This window comes from Giraffa tippelskirchi, chromosome 10 (genome assembly GCF_054371585.1).
Source record: "Giraffa tippelskirchi isolate mGirTip1 chromosome 10, T2T-mGirTip1v1.2.pri, whole genome shotgun sequence".
NCBI lineage: Eukaryota > Metazoa > Chordata > Mammalia > Artiodactyla > Giraffidae > Giraffa > Giraffa tippelskirchi.
The window spans coordinates 92,840,841-92,857,861 of NC_137284.1; the positions used below are offsets into that span (position 1 = coordinate 92,840,841).

Below are 17,021 nucleotides of genomic sequence, written 5' to 3' on the forward strand. Positions count from 1 at the left end.
CCACTCCAGTATTCTTGCCTGGAGAATATTTAATCACTGACATGTTGTAGACTACTTAGTTTTTCTCTTACTACTTACTGTCTGACCTTTTTTTCTTTCTTCTTTTTTTTTACAATTTAGTTAAAAAGTCATTCAGGATTATTTCTTTGAGGTATAGTTCCCAAAGTGAAAAAGGCTATCGTTCTTAAAACACATTTCTTTCTAGATTGTGGAACAGAAAGACCAAAGCAATCTATTGTGCTGAGGCTGATTGTGAGTACCAGTTACCTACCGAAGTGAAAACAGGAAATCACTCATGCAGAATTAAGTGTCCACTACATCAATAACAATCTCAGTGATTGATGTTGTATCAACAACCTCTACTCTCACCCTTTTTGTCCTTTGACCAAAAATAATAATAACTTACTAAGATTTTTCCATGTGCCAATGGAAAGAATTCTATGAAAGAAGAACTCTATGAAACACTTGGATTATCTTATAGTATTTAGTTCTTGCAACACTCTGAGAGATGTGCAATTATTATATCAGTTCTATAGAAGAAGAAACTGAGGTCAGAGAGACAAGCTGACTGAGTTCATGGAGCTAGGAAACATTACACCTGGGGATGCCTTCACAGTCTGGGCTCTATCACCTTGAGTCCTGGAAGATGCTGTCGTGGGCAGGGAGCACCTGGAGGGCTGCTGGACACACCTCTCCTCCCCAGTGAGTATGGGCATTTCAGCAGGGCACCTGACGGCCCCAGGGAGGGGGGTTGGGAAACACCTAATTGGCATCTTTTAAGGTATCAGCCAGCCACAGCCTGAGACCTCAACCCCAAAGAGTTGGGGACCCCAGGACCAAAGAAATAAAAAACCAAATCCTTTTACTGTTTTGCATTTCCATTACAGGAGATTCGGAGCCCTGCCTGTGTCACCAACTGTTCTAAGACCACCTGCTTCACTGTGAATGGTTAGGTGCCACCATCCAGGGTGCCATCCCAGAGACCAGATGAGCAGGGGGCTGGCAGACACTGTGTGGAGAGTCCTGGTGTCTCCACAATTCTCTCCCTGTACTCTCCACTGGGAGAAATCTACCGGGTTCTCAGGCGATTCTACCTCAGTAAAAATTCTAAACCCTCCCCTCCCCCTAGGCTTATTCACTGAGATATTTTTATACTCAGAGCATCAATGTCCTGCATTTAAAACCTTAGCACAGATGCCTCATGAATGACCAAGCCAGCCGCCAACACCCAATGTGGTTCCCTGTATCAGTTTTAGAAAGAACTCATTGGGAACTTTCCAATATGGTGTTTAAGGGATCAATTCCCCCCACCCCCCCCAACAGAGTGTGCACACACACCAGTCACTTGTGGCCCGACATGCCTATGTAAGCTCCCTGGGGCTGAGGCCAGCTCCTGGCTTGCTCCTCAGACAGTGCCGAGTCCCTCTTGTCCCCCACGTCTGAGAGCAGGTGTTTGGCAAATCATTAGCTGGGTTCTATTTTATCAAGGGACTCTACCTACTTTAGTAGCTGGAGTCAGGATGCTTTCCATAAAGGATACCTCTGAACTTCCAAAAGTAAACTGAAGCTGGAGTGTGAGGGGCAGAGCCCAGACTTTAGCCCGGGGAATCATGCAGGAACCACCTAGCTGTATCCTGTGACCACTCGGTGAGGCGATGGGGTAGGAACTCCCCCAGTTTACAGCTGTGGACGCTGAGGCAGGCTGCATTTGGGAAACCCGTTGGAAGTCTACGTCAGAAGTCTACGTGGAAGACTTGGAAGTGGAGAGCAGGGTGTCAGCATGTGAGCTTGTGGTCTCATTTGCCACAGTTGTAGCAGGGCACTAAATATAGTGTGCCGGGGTGGTTAGAAGGGGGATATTGAATCACCCTTCCTCAGTGGGGAGGAAATGAAGACACAGGAAAGTCAAGTGACAAGGCAGGCGGAGAGCGCAGACAGAACCGTGCCAAGCAGCTGTGCTGGGAGTGCTTGTGAGCTTCCCGGGAGCCCTGTCCATCCTCAGGTCGGGCCAGGCTCTTTAAAAAGCTGTCAGAGCCTGAGTGGCTAGGAGGTGTTCCTTCAAGTAGGGGTGCCTGTCACCAGTTCACCAGTTAGCTTAGACTAGATCTTTACCTCTCTTCACCTGCTACCCAGACAGGCAATGTGCATCACTTGGGGGCACTTGACAAAAGGCATTGTGGGCCAGTGCCTGTATTGCTCAGGTCAGCCCAACTCTCAAATTCTCCCAAAGGGCTGCGTTTGTTTCTCGGCCATCTGGTTCCCCTGTGCCCATTCATTCAGTTAGGAAGAGGAGCAGCATTTTTGGGTGCCTACTATGTGTCAGGCTCTGAGCAAGCTGCTTTTACACCTACCAGTTTACGTATAATCTACCCAACAACCCCTCAAAGTGGATACTGTTAGCCTCCTCATTACAGATGGGGAAATTAAAGCTTAATGAGATTATGACCAAGTGTGACCAAGGTCACACTGACCTTGGCAGTTGGAAGGAGAGCCCAGGCCTGCCTAGCCCCAGAACCAATGCCTTTTGTACTTCTGGGATGCCCTCTTTTCTCCGCACTTAAGCCATCCAACCTCTCGGAAGATTCTTGACAAAGCATCTCCCGTTTTCAGAGCTGGCCTGGCATACAACACTGAAGTCAGAAATAACTTGGGATGCTTTTTACCTCTCCCTCTCAGTAGCATCCCCCTTCCACCTCTCTTCTATTAGTTATGTATACTCAGGTGTACATTTCTGGCATCAAGCCCTGCTGGGTAGGATTTGGGGAGTCCCAGGGACTTTCCAGGGCCCTGAAGTATTTCCATCAGCCACCAAGGATGCGCTCACTAGACACTTAGCCAAGCTGAAAGAGAAACCCCCACCACCAACGCCCCCAGCAACGTAGAGCAGTGGGGAAACAAACACATGTACACACCCCTGGGGCTACTTTCAAGGGACGACAGTTCTCTCGAGAGCAACCTCGTGCTGATGACAGCAGTTAAAAGGCATTCACAGCATTTGATCTGGTAACCTGGTAATTTTAGTCTGGAAAATAGACCTCAAGGAAATATCCTCCCCCAAGGAAAGTTCAAAGATAGTCTCAGCAGCACTGTTTAGAATAATGTAAAAAAAAATAACACAATCAACCGGATCTATGATAAAATAACTGAAAATGACAGGTATGAGGGTTATCTCAACCTAAGGAAATGTGTATGTGAGACAGTATTACCTAAATTCACAAGAAAATAAAAAATATCACCAATATCTGCAAACACTAAACATTACTTTATAAAAACATGAAACATTATATATATATATATATATATATATATATATATATATATATATATATATAAGAACAGATGAAAAGTGAAAGTATCTCAGTCGTGTCTGACTCTTTGCGACTCCATGGGCCATACAGTCCATGGAATTCTCCAGGCCATAATACTGGAGTGGGTAGCCTTTCCCTTCTCCAGGGGATCTTCCCAACCCAGGGACTGAACTCAAGTCTCCTGCATTGCAGGTGGATTCTTTACCAGCTGAGCCACCAGTGAAGCCCAAGAATACTGGAGTGGGTAGCCTATCCCTTCTCCAGGGGATCTTCCCAACCCAGGAATAGTACTGGGGTCTCCCGCATTGCAGGCAGGTTCTTTACCAGCTGAACTACCAGGGAAGCCGTGGTATATAAACAGATACGTATCCATATATCTGTTACTATATATACGGATATCTAACATAGATAGATGAGGAAAAAAGGGAAGATATAGGATGGCTCTGGTTTTGTTAAGGTTGTTTTTTAAATCCACACAAGAGAAAAGAAAAACACAAACAACAACAAACACTAATACATTCTTAACCAGAGAGGCCAAAAGGGGAGAAAAAAGGTGCAAATTCAACAGGAGGAAGGAGAGAAAAGCATAGTTAAAGTCGCACCTCATTTGTTCACTCATTCATTCACTCGTTTCTTCTTTTCTAGCATCTCTTTGGCACTGAAATACAATGGTAGTGACAAGACAGACACAGCCATGGCCCAAGGGTTCCCTCAGGAAGAGGAGACAATCTCCAGATCCAGGTTGACCACCACCTGGTCATCCTGAGAGTAGAGAACAGGGTTCCCATGGGAGGTGGGCTGAAGAACCTGAGGCCAGTGTATAGCCCGTCTGCCCCTGGGGACAGAGATGTCATCCTCACCTTTTACTGCCCCAGCTGCTCCCATGTGTCCAGAGCCAATACAGTAGTGGAGGGGTTGACAAGATGTCCCACTGGTATGGTATTAATTCTTCCATCAGAGTGATTTCTGCCCCAACCACCAACATACCCACTGTGCAAGTCACATGAGTATAACAGTGTCACCACAGCTCAGGTGAAAACTAGTGGCTTCCAGCTTTCTGATAAGCTGTTGGATTCTCCCTTAAAATGGCACAACTGACATCATCCCTGCCCCAGGGGCACCAAGGGGACAGGAGCGGCAGGCAGCTGGACAATGGGCAAAGCTGGGGTATCTTTGGTGGGACGACACAAGGACAGGGGGATTCCCAATGTCTAAAATACCTCAACAGCTGGGCTGAATCTTCCCAAGACTGTCTTGAGGCAACTTCAGTGGCCTTTACCCAGGTGCCTTGGCTAAGCACACAGAAAGCCCTGGCCCTTGATCTCAGGCATGCGCGGTCCACATCTCAAGGAAGGGCCAGAGGATCCCAAGGTGAGAGGTTGGGAAAGCACCTACGCCACCATCCACCTGAGACTGCTCAGTGCCACCCAGACCTCTTGGAGAGCAAGGCCAAGGCCCCCAAACCTGTATTTTTAAAAAGATTCCAAGGTGATTCTCTTGTTCTGCACCAGCTTCGGGAGTCAGTGGAAATGTGGATCAAACACTGCTGTCTTTGGAATCAGAAAGATCTGGGCTCAAATCCCAGCTCTGTCACTCATTAGCTGTGACTCGGGCAAAGAACTTAACCCCCTGAGCCCCAGTTTCCCTACCTATACAATGGGGACAATAATGGCCATGTCATACGGTTACGAGGGGGCAGGTGCCCCTATAGCACCTTGAGGGCCCCACCTGAGCACATGCCCCATGTTGTAATTGCTGGTTTACTGGTCCAGGAGTCCTGTCACTGGATGCATCAAGGGCAGGTGTCTTGTGCCCTCTCTCGTCCCTGGCATTCAGCCCAGAGACTGGCCCCGATAGACATACGTTGCATTTGCTCTTGAAGAAATGAGCCTGTAAGGATTTGATAATACATGGAAGGTGGTTGCCCTGGTGACAATGCACAGTAGGCACTTCATACGAATCCCCTAATACATGAAAATGTAGATTTAAAAAAAACATACAAGAAGTAGGTTTCCTAGGTGGGCAGTCTCCACCTTCTCCCTGCCCCCTGAATTAAAACTATTCCGTTTATAAGAATGCTCTGGGAGCACAATGTTTAAAAACACGGGCTGAGTAAGGAGAGGCCAGGACTGCTTGATTCCTATCTGTACCGACCTTCAATTTCAGGAGTGCAGGCCACAGTCTCCCACAACAGAAGGTGCAAAGTCCCAACTCACTGCTAAGCTCGCGGCGTCACACAGAACCACTCACCCACAGGCTGTCGTGGTCCTGCAGCAGCCACTAATAACGGAACCATTTCTGTTCTCCTTGGAGTGGCAGTTGGCAGTGGCAAACAGGAAGTTGTCTTGAAGTAGGGTGTGGCTTTGCCCTGTCAATGTACGCGCACAGAGACACCACTTGTTTTTCCCCCCTCCAGCCCTTTTCTGTTTCCTTCTGCTCCTTTTTTTTTTAAGGAGCAGAAGGTCTGAATTATTTCAGTGAAAACAGTTTTTTTTTTTAACATGATTTAAGATCAAACATCATCACCATACAAACAAAACCCAAGGGTAGAAAGGAGTCTAAAATACAGCAAGGGTCTATTTCAATATCATTAGCCACTTGCTTGTGGCACTGAGTTAGTCCCTGGCTATGCATGAGGGGGCGTGAGCCCTCCCTTGGTTTTCCTGGGCACATGGGAAACCAGACCCGCTAGAAACCAGGCCAGGTGTGTTGCCAATCGTGCTCAGGCACCGGCCAGTCCGCCAGCGAGCCGGCTGCCAATGTGGACTCAGGGCCTGCTGTGCGCATACACTGGACCCAGGACCATCCACAAATAGCAAAGAAGGAAAAACACAGGTCGCCAGTTTCCAGCAATTTTTAAAGTGGAGCGAAAGAGACCCAAAACATTTCTTAACACCACTTGCGTATAAAAATGAGTGGTGTTTTACCAAGAAAAATCAGTGGTGAGTAGATAAATGCATCAAGTGTGGTTGGAGCTGCACATAAATGCAGAGGAGTGGGGGTGATGGACTGGTAAGGTTCAGTGTCACTGCTTCCCGGGGCTAGGAGAGGTGTGCTAGAAAATTTTCCACTCTATTCCTCCCCAGGCCACAAGGCTGGCGCCTCCAGAAGGCCTGTCGAAAATAGACGGGTCCCCAACCCAGCCTCCTACTCCTGACCTCTTTCTCAGGCAGCTCCTCTCCCCATTCCATGCCTCAGCCCTGTCCCAGTGCCAGCCCACAGCCCAGGAGCACAGTCTAAGTTCAACCTTGGACTTGCTAAATGGATCACAGGCTGACAGCAAGCTCCGCCTGCTGTGACCTAGGCCCGGCCCCATGCCATCTTGTGTGGCAAGCGTGCCCTGCGCTCACACTTACACATCCAGGGGAGACAGCCTCGCCATTTGGGTAAGGAGGCTGAGCCACTGACACGCTGGGCAGCGCGACTGTGGGAGCCGTTTCCTGGCTCCTGGCTGAGGGCCCTGGCCAGTCAGAACGCACGACTTCCCCTTTAAGAGAGCACGCCCAGATGCGATTAGGGAAAGGCAGAAAGAAAAGCCCGGAATGGCCAGGGTTGTTTCCTGAATTTGGCAGATGAACTTGGGTTTGCCTGAGCAGCACACACAGGAGGTGTGGTCGGAGGAGGCAGCGTCCTCAGAGTAGGACTGGAGCAGCCACTGGGTGGGAAGGGCCGGGTCCCTCCTGCAGCTCCACTGCACAATGGCCCCTGCAGGTTGCGTGGGCCCCTGGCCTGGCCTGGTCCCTGTGCCTGCAGGAACCTCAGGCCTTTCCGCTCCCCTTTCCCTCAGGGCCTGTCTGTCCTCATGGGCAGAGTCCACTGCAATATCCAGCACTATGCTTTGGAGAGACGTCATTACAAAGATTGAAAAATACTTCTGTATTTTTGTCCAAAAACACTTTTGGACATTTTTACTGTGAATTCAAGCGGAGAGTTTTTATTCATTCTTTATATTTAGAAAGTTTATTCCTTGATCTTGGCAGGAGACAGTAGATTTGGGGGACAGGGGAAGGGGATGTCTAAAAAAGACGATGGATCCCCGAATGTCACATGCCATATGATTCCACTGATACAAAATACCTGGCATAGGTAAATCCATAGAGACAGAAAGCAGATTAGTGATTGCCAGGGGCTGGGGAAGCAGGGAGCGGGGAGTGATTGCTTAAGGGGTACAGAGTCTCCTTTGGGGGTGGTAAAAACATTTTGAAGTCAAGCAGAGGTGATGGATGCACAACTCTGAACAGACTGAGTGTCTCTCAACCACAATTCTGGGCTTTAAGATGATTAATTTTGTTACGTGAATTTTACCTACATAAAAAAGAAAAAGAGCAGTATAGTGTGTTTTAGGTATTTTTATCTTCTACTAGGATCTCTCCTGTGTTGCTTGCAACATTTCTTTGTAAAACTTGCCTATTAATCTTAAGTTAACCCTGGCACAAGAGTATATCCCTTTTAACAAGAAGTAAAAACAAACCTTTAAGACACAAAAGCTTTCCAAGACGCAGAAGTATGCCTCTACTGGAGCATTTCAGACTGTGGGAAGACAGCATCATCTCAGACCATGGCACATAAGCTGCGCAGTGCTGACTTGGCCTTTGTAAGGCCACCTCAGGTTGGGACTGTCTCCAGCAGCTTGACCATATAACCAAAGCCAGAGAGAGAGAGTCTCCCATAGAAGAATTATTGTAGGAGAACATGATTTTGGGTCTTTAACTTTAGGCTTCCTTTTCTCTTGCAGTTTCTTCCCAGAATATAGGAAAACCTGCTTCTGGCTAGAGAGGGCTGTGCTGCTTGAGGAGGCGGGACTGGCTTCTATAATTCCATTTCTTTGGCATGGAGCCAGTGGGAATCAGGGAGTGTGGCCTGACCACCCACCTAACCCAGCCCCACTAGAGGGGGCTGGAGACAGGCTGCTCCCAAGAGTAACCCTGTGAGCCTTGTCCTCCAGACCCTAGGCCAGTGGGTCAAGGGCTCACAGGCACACTCCCCCAACTCAGGGGACTGTCAGGAGGAGGCCTGCTGGATATTGCAATACCCAGAAGAAACGCAGATGAAAGGGTAGGCCCCGTGGCCTGGGAGCCTGAGCCTTTCCAGAAACATCTGTGAATAACTTTCCTACGGTCTGCTGAGAGCTCCAGGATGACCTGGAGGAAAGAGAACACAGCTTCCATGGGCCTGCTCTCTCCCAGAACCCTCTGCTCCTTCTGGTGTACTTCCCCTGCCTCTTTCATCCTGTTCTCTCCTCATCTCAGGTACCAGGTAACAAGTAGGTGGCCTAGCTTTTCAGAAAACAGATAAGATGGGGACTTCCCTGGTAGTTCAGTAGCTAAGACTACAAACTCCCAAGGCAGGGAGCCTGGGTTTGATCCCTGGTAAGGGAACTAGATCCCACATGCCCCAGCTAAGAGTTCACACACGCCAACTAAATATTCCACATATCACAACTAAAAGAACCTGCATACTGCAAACAAGATTGAAGATCCCACATGTGGCAACTAAGATCTGGCACAGCCAAATAAATAAACAAATATGCTTTTAAAAGAGAAAAAGAGGATGGGGACTTCCCTGGCAATCTAGCAGTTAAGACTGTCCTTCCAATGCAGGGGGTGCAGGGTCAACCCCTGGTTGGAGAACTAAGATCCTGCATGCCAAGCGGGGAGGCCAAAAAGGGGAAAAAGAAGATGCAACATATATACTACTCTGGCATCTAAGGAGCAGCAAGTTTAGAACCTTAATTCTAAACACACAAACAGGCAGGCTGGGCTTCCCTGGTGGTTCAGTGGGAAAGAATCTGCCTGCCAATGCAAAAAACACGGGTTTGATCCCTGATCTGGGAAGGTCCCATATGCTGAGAAGCAACTAAGGCCGTGCGCCACAACTACTGAGCCCGTGCTCTAGAGCCCATATTCAGCAACAAGAGAAGCCATCGCAGTGGGAAGCCCATGCACCATGACCAGCGGGTAGCCCTCGCTTGCCGCAACTAGAGAAAAGCCCTCACAGCAACAAAGGCACGGCACAGCCAAAAATAAACAATAAAATTATATATATATATATAAACAAGCAGGCTCAGCCCAGTTTAAAAATGCGCAAGGGATCTGAACACACATTTTTCCAAAGAAGATACAGATACGGTCAATAATCACATGAAAAGATGATCAACATCATTAGTCATCAGGGAAATTCAAATCAAAACCACAATGAGATACCACTTCACACATACTAGAACGACTATGTATATAAAAACAACAACCAAAAAAACCCCAAAACGGAAAATAACAATGGTTGGTGAGGATGTGGAGAAATTGGAACCTCTGGGCACAATCTGTGGGAACGTAAAATGGTACAGCCTCTATGGGAAACAGGGTGGTGGTTCCTCGAAAAGTTGAACATGGAATCACCATACGATTCAGGAATTCTTCTCCTGGAGTATAAACCCAGAAGAAATGAAAACCTGGTACTCAAACAAATTCCTGTATATGAAGGCTCACTGCAGCACTATTAGCAAGAGCTGAATGGCTCAAACAACCCAAATGTCCATCAGTGGATGAATAAATAAATTGTGGTATATACATAATCAGTTCAGTTCAGTTGCTCAGTCATGTCTGACTCTTTGCAACCCCATGGACTGCAGCATGCCAGGCTTCCCTGTCTATCACCAACTCCTGGAGTTTACTCAAACTCATGCCCATTGAGTCGCTGATGCCATCCAACCATCTCAACCTCTGTCGTCCCCTTCTCCTCCTGCCTTCAATCTTTCCCAGCATCAGGGTCTTTTCCAATGAGTCAGTTATTCGCATCAGGTGGCCAAAGTATTAGAGTTTCAGCTTCAGCATCAGTCCTTCCAATGAACATTAAAAGACTGATTTCCTTTAGGATGGACTGATTAGATCTCCTTGCTGTCCAAGGGACTCTCCAAAGTCTTCTCCAACACCACAGTTCAAAAGCATCAATTCTTCACTGGTCAGCTTTCTTTATAGTCCAACTCTCACATCCATACATGACTACTGGAAAAACCATAGCTTTGACTAGACGGACCTTTGTGGGCAAAGTAATGTCTCTGCTTTTTAATATGCTGTCTAGATTGGTCATAACTTTTCTTCCAAGGAGCAAGCATCTTTCATGGCTGCAGTCACCATCTGCAGTGATTTTGGAGCCCCCCAAAATAAAATCTCTCACTGCTATTCAGCCATAAAAAGAAATGAAGTACTGATACATGCTACCATATGAATGAACCCAGAAAACCCTATGCAAATGAAAGAAGTCAGGTACAGAGGTCATGTATTATATACATTCTATTTATAGGAAATGTCTGGAATAGGCAAATCCACAGAGACAGAAAGCAGACTGGAGGTTGCCAGGGACTGAAGCGGGGGACTAGGGGGTAGAATAACTGAATGGGTATGCGGTTTTACTCTGGAGTGATGAAACATTTGGAACCAGATAGAAACAGTGGTTGCACAACATTGTAAGTGTACTCAATGCCACCAAACTGTTCACGTTAAAATGGTTAGTATTATGTTATATGGATTTCACCTCAAAAACAAAAAACCCCAAAGCTCTGCTGAAAGTAAGGGCCAAGACAATCCACACACAGAACAACCAGTTTCAGAATCACTGAAAAACTCTTTAAAACCCTTTAAAACTCTTCTTGGAATCACTTAAAGGAAGTAATTTTTAAGTTAAGATAACTAAGGCAGCCAGTAGGATAGCAGATAGGCACTCACTCCAAGACAGACAATTCAGGTCCATAAAGAAGTGTTAATTTGTCTTAAACAATACCCAGTCCCCACTTCCCCTACCAGGCACGATGGCTGCCCTTCTACTTACAGGTGGAAGGCTGAGGCACAGCTCCCCTCTGCCAGCCCCCTCGTCCCTGATACAGCCATCATTTCCACCAAAGGGACTCGGGTCTTAGACCTTGACATTGGAACATAGTCACAGACTTCCCCCTCCCCTCTTCCAGAGCAAGAAGAAACCCCATAGGTAAACATTCTCTGCTACCTCTGCTGGCCCCTTCCAGGGCTGGCATCACCTCCTTGGAGTGGCAGCTATGGGGCTGCCCAGCCTGGATTCTCCAGCACAGGCCCTGGGCTCTCCCAGGCCAGGCAGCACCACCGCTGGACAGTCTCGCCTCTGCCTGAATGTTAACGCCTGAATGTTGATTCCATTTCTGCCCCATGGGGGTCATCCCGAACCGGTCCAGTTCCCCTTCCATGGACACTTTGCCAAATGCTTTGTTCCCTGAAATCTCCTTCTCCAGGCTAAATACTCTCAGACATCTTCTAAAATCATTCCTCACAAAAGGTCATTTTCACTCTTCTCCTGATCTCTGGATCCTCTTTGGCTCCCATGTCCTTCCTAAACTGTGCCACTCAGAAGGGAGACCATTATAGGTGGGCAGCTCCCATCTGTCTGTTGTGGATATTGTACTCCTGTTAAGTCCACCAGGCACTCAAGCTATATTTTTTATTTCTAACAGCCACATCACCCTTAAGTCTTATTTCACACTCTTCACTGCCAAGCTGCTTATCCACAGATGTCCTTTACAAATGTCATCTTGTTGAAGTCAGTCCACTGCTCTGACCTCTGGAGATCTTTCTGGACTCTGACTCATTAATGTAATTGTTCTTCCTCCTAAATCTCTCCAATCTTGAAAAATTGGATAATCCTGCCACTAAGACTATTCTTCTTCCAAATCCTCATTTATAACATGGAAGAGGGGGACAGGGCCAAGTGCACAACATAATACATCCCTTGGGGTGACAGCAACCTGTGAACAGCACTCTAGAGGTGTGACTCTGCTGATCTACCTGCCATTCAGGGCAGGTATGTCACCTGATCCACACATCTTCATCTTCATTGGTACAGATCCCATAGATGACTACAAATGGGGCTAAAAACAGCCCTCCTGCTACCAGCAGTTGAAAGACTAAGTGTAAAGCTCTTATCAGAGCTTCACACAGTGAGCAATCAAATATGTCTTTATAACTGACAAGAAATACAATAAAAGGAGAAAACTCGGTTTTCCAATTCCCAGACTGCCCTCCTTTTTGGCAACCAACTATAGACATTAGGCAGCTGAAACCAATACAAGGAGCACTGGTGTCCAAAAGCTGGAATCTGAATACTGGCTCCCTCCTTCCAGAACCTCTGTGTTCTGAGGTTAAAAATATCTGCCCTTCAAGGCTATAGGGAGGAGTCAATGAGACGAGGTATGTAAAAGAGGTTTAAAAGTTGAGTCAGGCTATGCAAACATAAAAGAAGAGTATTATGATTATTACTACTATAAATCTCTCCAAGATACCATTCCCACTGGCAGAAAGCTACCAGTTAGGCCAAGGAAAAACCTATAGATGCACTCAGGCTGCCAGGAGGCAGGTCTTCCAGCACAGAACAGCTGAACTGCTGTAAAGCATCTTCCTTTTCCCAAGGATGGTGGGATGTGAGGGTATGGCCAATTCAAATGCAAAAGCCAAAGGGAGAGGATGGCTGGGAAACTTTTCAGTATTCACTGCCAACCTCTCCAACACAAACGCCTGTGGGTTCCCTTCAAGGTTCTTCATTCACTCAGGCCATGAGATTATCTATACAGTAGGGAGGGGGCACCCATAATCACTGTAAGCTGAGAAGCACACAATCTGAGACACCTCCAACCTAAGGCCTTCAAAGGTGGGTCTCCAATCTCATCCCAGCCTGACAGACAGGAGGAGGAAATCAAGAGTGTAACAGGGTCCCATCCATAAAAGCAGACTGGAATCAAATCAGAACAAAGAGTTTCTTACTCTCTGTGTTGCAACCAATTCATCCAGTTTGGATGGGGCAATGAATGAGAAGGCGGATGAAAGATGTATGTGTGCGGGCTGGAGCTCTGGCTCCCCAGCTTCACCGTCCAGGCTAAGCCCACGTCTTTATACTGGGACCAAAGGGCCTGACCTGTCCCTCTCCAGCTCAGTGGGGCTATCATGAGAAAGCATAGGACATGCTCTAAACAGTAGAAGACAAAAGCAAGCCTCATCCTTATTCTCTGCCAGGTTAGAGGAGACCAAAAAACAACACAAAATACAAACAACCTCGCTTGTATATTATTGTTGTTGTTATTCAGTCTCTTAATTCATGTCTGACTCTTTGTGACCCCATGGACCGCAGCACTCCAGGCTTTCCTGATCTCCACTCTCTCCACAGTTTGCTCGGGTTCATGTCCATTTAGTTAGTGATGCTATCTAACCATCTCATCTTCTGCCGCCCCCTTCTCCTTTTGCCTTCAATCTTTCCCAGCATTGGGGTCTTTTCCAATGAGTCAGCTCTTCACACAAATGAGAGAAACACGGAGGAGAAAAAGAAATCCACTGATGGTGCACTGAGCAGTGAGAATCATGTCATGTCTCAGCCTATGTCACAGTTACTACCTTGGAAATTTCCATTTCAACCACCCATTTTCATTTCATGTGTAAGTTGGTGATGATGATTGATAAGTTGGTGGGAGATTTGGACCTGTCTGAGAGGGACCCAGGGACCTGGATCAGGACAGACTTCCGACTTAGCAGGCCTTTCACAAGGCCCAGGTGATGTTTTCTCCCTCCCTTTCAATTTGTTTGGTTTAAAACATTTAACCAGAGGCACAATGAAGTGTTTCATTTGCCACGTTCTCCTGGACGATTAGACGGGGACTTCACACTCATTACGCTGATGAACATGCTACTTACCCATGCAAATTCTGGGAGCACAGAAACCGAGATGGGAGGTGCTCAAGGTACGCTCTCGGGGCTGATTTAATTACACAGCCACTCGGTGGGCAAAGCAGAGCAATTTTTAGCCAACTGCTCTAGTAAATATTATGGAAGCCCTTTCATGAGTGCTAATGCTGCCTTAGCGATTTCGAACATGCCTGGCTTTAGTTCTCATTCAAACACGCACGCGGTCCCCAAAGACGCCGCCACCGGGGCCAGAAAATCAAACAGATCGTGCATTAGCTGACATGCTGTCTTGCCGTTCAATATTATTATTATTTTAGTACTATAAACCGCTGAGTATTACTGTCATTAAGGTGAGGACAAACTGGAAACTCACTTTCCAGCAGCTGACTTCCTCAGCCCCTCCCCCAGTCCCACCGCCCAGTTCTGGGCCGGCTGCACTGCTCCCCAAGGTTGGACAAAACAACCACCAGGAACCTATTTCGGACGTTTGAAACAATACCCAATCACTGCATCCACTCTCCCAGAGCGTCCCAGAGGAAATGGCATCATTACTTTCATTTTACTCCATTTGTGACCAACCAAAAGAAAACAACACATCCTAAGACAATTATCAGGGAATCTGATGTCGGCAGCTGGAGAGGACGCTCCGGAATGTTATCAAGTGACCTCTCGGAGAAATTAATTTTCAAGAGCTAAAATAACCTTCTGCTGCACATGCCCGGCGGTCTCTCTAGCTGCAGAAACGGATTTCACTTTCCGCAGTTAGAAAACTCTCAGGCATCCCCGTTTTTCTCTCTTTTTTTTTTTTTTCAAAAAAGTCTATAAATAACCCAGGATCAGCAAAATTTATGCAAAACATCCTGCTAGAAGAAGAAATGTAAACTAAAACCACTTACAGCGAGACTCGGGCTGCCAACTTAATCTGATTCTACGACGACTGTAAACACGTTGTACTTTTGGAACCTGAAGTAATCCATATTAGCAGATGTCATCACAGAAAAGAGAAAAAAAAAAGAAGATCCCCTCCTCCCAAACTAAATAACAAAAGCCTGGCCCCCAAACAGAGCACTGTGATTGGGGGTCCAGGGTTCCGCACGGCCCAGGACCCAACGGCCGGCCAGCTGCAGTCAGTACTAGCTATCCGGACTTGCACACGCCAACTGTTTTGACTACAGGCACTTGTTAAACACAGAGTTTCAGGTCCTACCAGTTGGACACCAGAAGTTCATAGAACTGACCCAGTGCCAAGAACAACAAGCCCAGAAAGCGAAACGGCTGCCTCGTGTGCCGTGTTTTTGTTAACTGTTTATGCAAGCCCCAGACCAATTGGGTAACAATTAAGAAGACAACCAAACTTAAATAACAAAAGCAGAAGATTACCACCTTGAAGGAAATGGAGATGTTTGGCAGATAAAGGACAGTTCAGAGGTGGGGTGGGTGGGGGGTTTTCAGAGAGAATAGGGAGGAGGGGCAGGTGTCACATGACAAACTGCGGTTATTAGCAGAAGGAACTGGGTGCTTCCTTGAAGCATCTTTAACTTAGAGATTGACATAGAGATTCTGCAAATGCTGAGGCCTTGGTACACATCTGGGGTGACTATACAAGCACTGGAATTTGGACGTTGGCAAATCCCGAAGGAGAAAAAAGGGGTGTGCTGAGCAGAGGTTTTGAGACACAGAAAGGGACTTCCAAGTTCCCTGCTTCGTGCAGCAAGGCCAGCGAGCCACAGAGGAAGCAAGTGACTGAGCCATGTAGGAAGTGAATGGAGGGACTGCATCCCTGGGCTGCTTCTCACCTGGTCCCGAGAAAGGCTTCCCTTTTCTCTTTGAGGTCAGGGTTGCTGGGACCAACCTCCCTTTTTCATCCAGTCTGGAATCTGGATTCTCTTACAAGTGACAGTGAATAAAGTATTTTCATTTGGCAAGATAAAATAAAAAGGAATGCTTAGGGGCTTCCCTAGCGGCCTAGTGGTAAAGAATCCACCTGCCAATGCGGGAAACACGGGTTCAATCCCTGGTCCAGGAAGATCCCACATGCTGAGGAGCAACTAAGTCCATGTGCCACAGCTACTGAGGCCCGCCCACTTAGAGTCTGTGCTCCTCAAGCAATAAGAAGGCCATGCACCGCAACGAAGAGTAGCCCCTGCTTGTCACAACTAGAGGAAAACCCTCGTGCGCAGCAACCAAGATCCAGCACAGCCAAAAATAAATAAATAGTTAAAAAAAAAAAAAAGGAATGCTTAAATCACATATTTAACAAAGTTTTTCGCTTCTTCCCCAGAATGCATTAAGCCCTATCTCATTTTTACACCAACACAATTGACCAGATCAAATTTTAGAATTATCTGAGGATTTGAGAAAAGTGAATCCCAAGATAATTGGGGTACAAATGTAAGCATGAGAATTTTAAAATTGCTGAATGGATTCAAATCTAACCTCTGCCCCACCTTCTTCTTCCCTCTCTCATTTGCCTCTGAATTGAAGAATAAAATGTTGCCCCTTTCCCACTCCAGAGGTTTATGGAAACTAATGAGTAGGCAGAAACAGGTTGTTTATAAAAACTATTTTAACCATGGGCCAGGTTCATGTTGATTCTGGACAGTAAATGTCGTTCCTCTGGTCCCAGGGATCTCCAGTGCAGTGGTGGAGGGTATCCACACCCATGTAATGGCTGACCCCTTCCTCCCAAAGGAACCCACATTTTCTTACAAACTACACAGACATATTTCACTGGGATCTGAAACGCAGCAGTTGCCTGATGGATCAAGACAGAACAGCATAGGCAGCTTGGAGCCTCCCAGACAAAGGAAAGCCAATGGGAGGAAGAGGTTGAGGGAGGGGAGAGGAGAGGGGAAGGGTCTCCCTGGAGAGAAGGGGCAGGTGGGGCAACGTGAGGCTCACTACAGCCCCCGGCCCAGGATTGACAACTGACTTCTTAAAGCGACCCCAGAATTGTGAGATTGGCCTCTCACTTAGAACTCCAAGGTTTACTTGTCCTCTTCCTCATTCACTACAATTACAG

The 17,021-nt window shown here is 47.0% G+C and overlaps 1 protein-coding gene across 15 annotated transcripts in view; it reads right to left on the reverse strand.

The window, feature by feature from the left end:
• ATXN7L1 (ataxin 7 like 1) overlaps positions 1 to 17,021 on the reverse strand; it is a 255,418-nt gene that overhangs the window by 52,070 nt on the left and 186,327 nt on the right. For 3 of the 15 annotated variants that reach the window (XM_081535900.1, XM_081535895.1, XM_081535894.1), the window contains exon 1: positions 5,559 to 5,615. The exons of 8 other annotated variants lie outside the window; for them this stretch is intronic. In XM_081535900.1, the coding sequence (XP_081392026.1) occupies positions 5,559 to 5,604 (46 nt within the window). In that variant the 5' untranslated portion in view covers positions 5,605 to 5,615. Of the gene's footprint in view, positions 1 to 5,462; positions 5,616 to 14,895; positions 15,430 to 17,021 lie in introns of those variants that run through there. 4 more of the 15 variants (XM_081535904.1, XM_081535902.1, XM_081535899.1 and 1 more) reach the window with 2 other exon arrangements.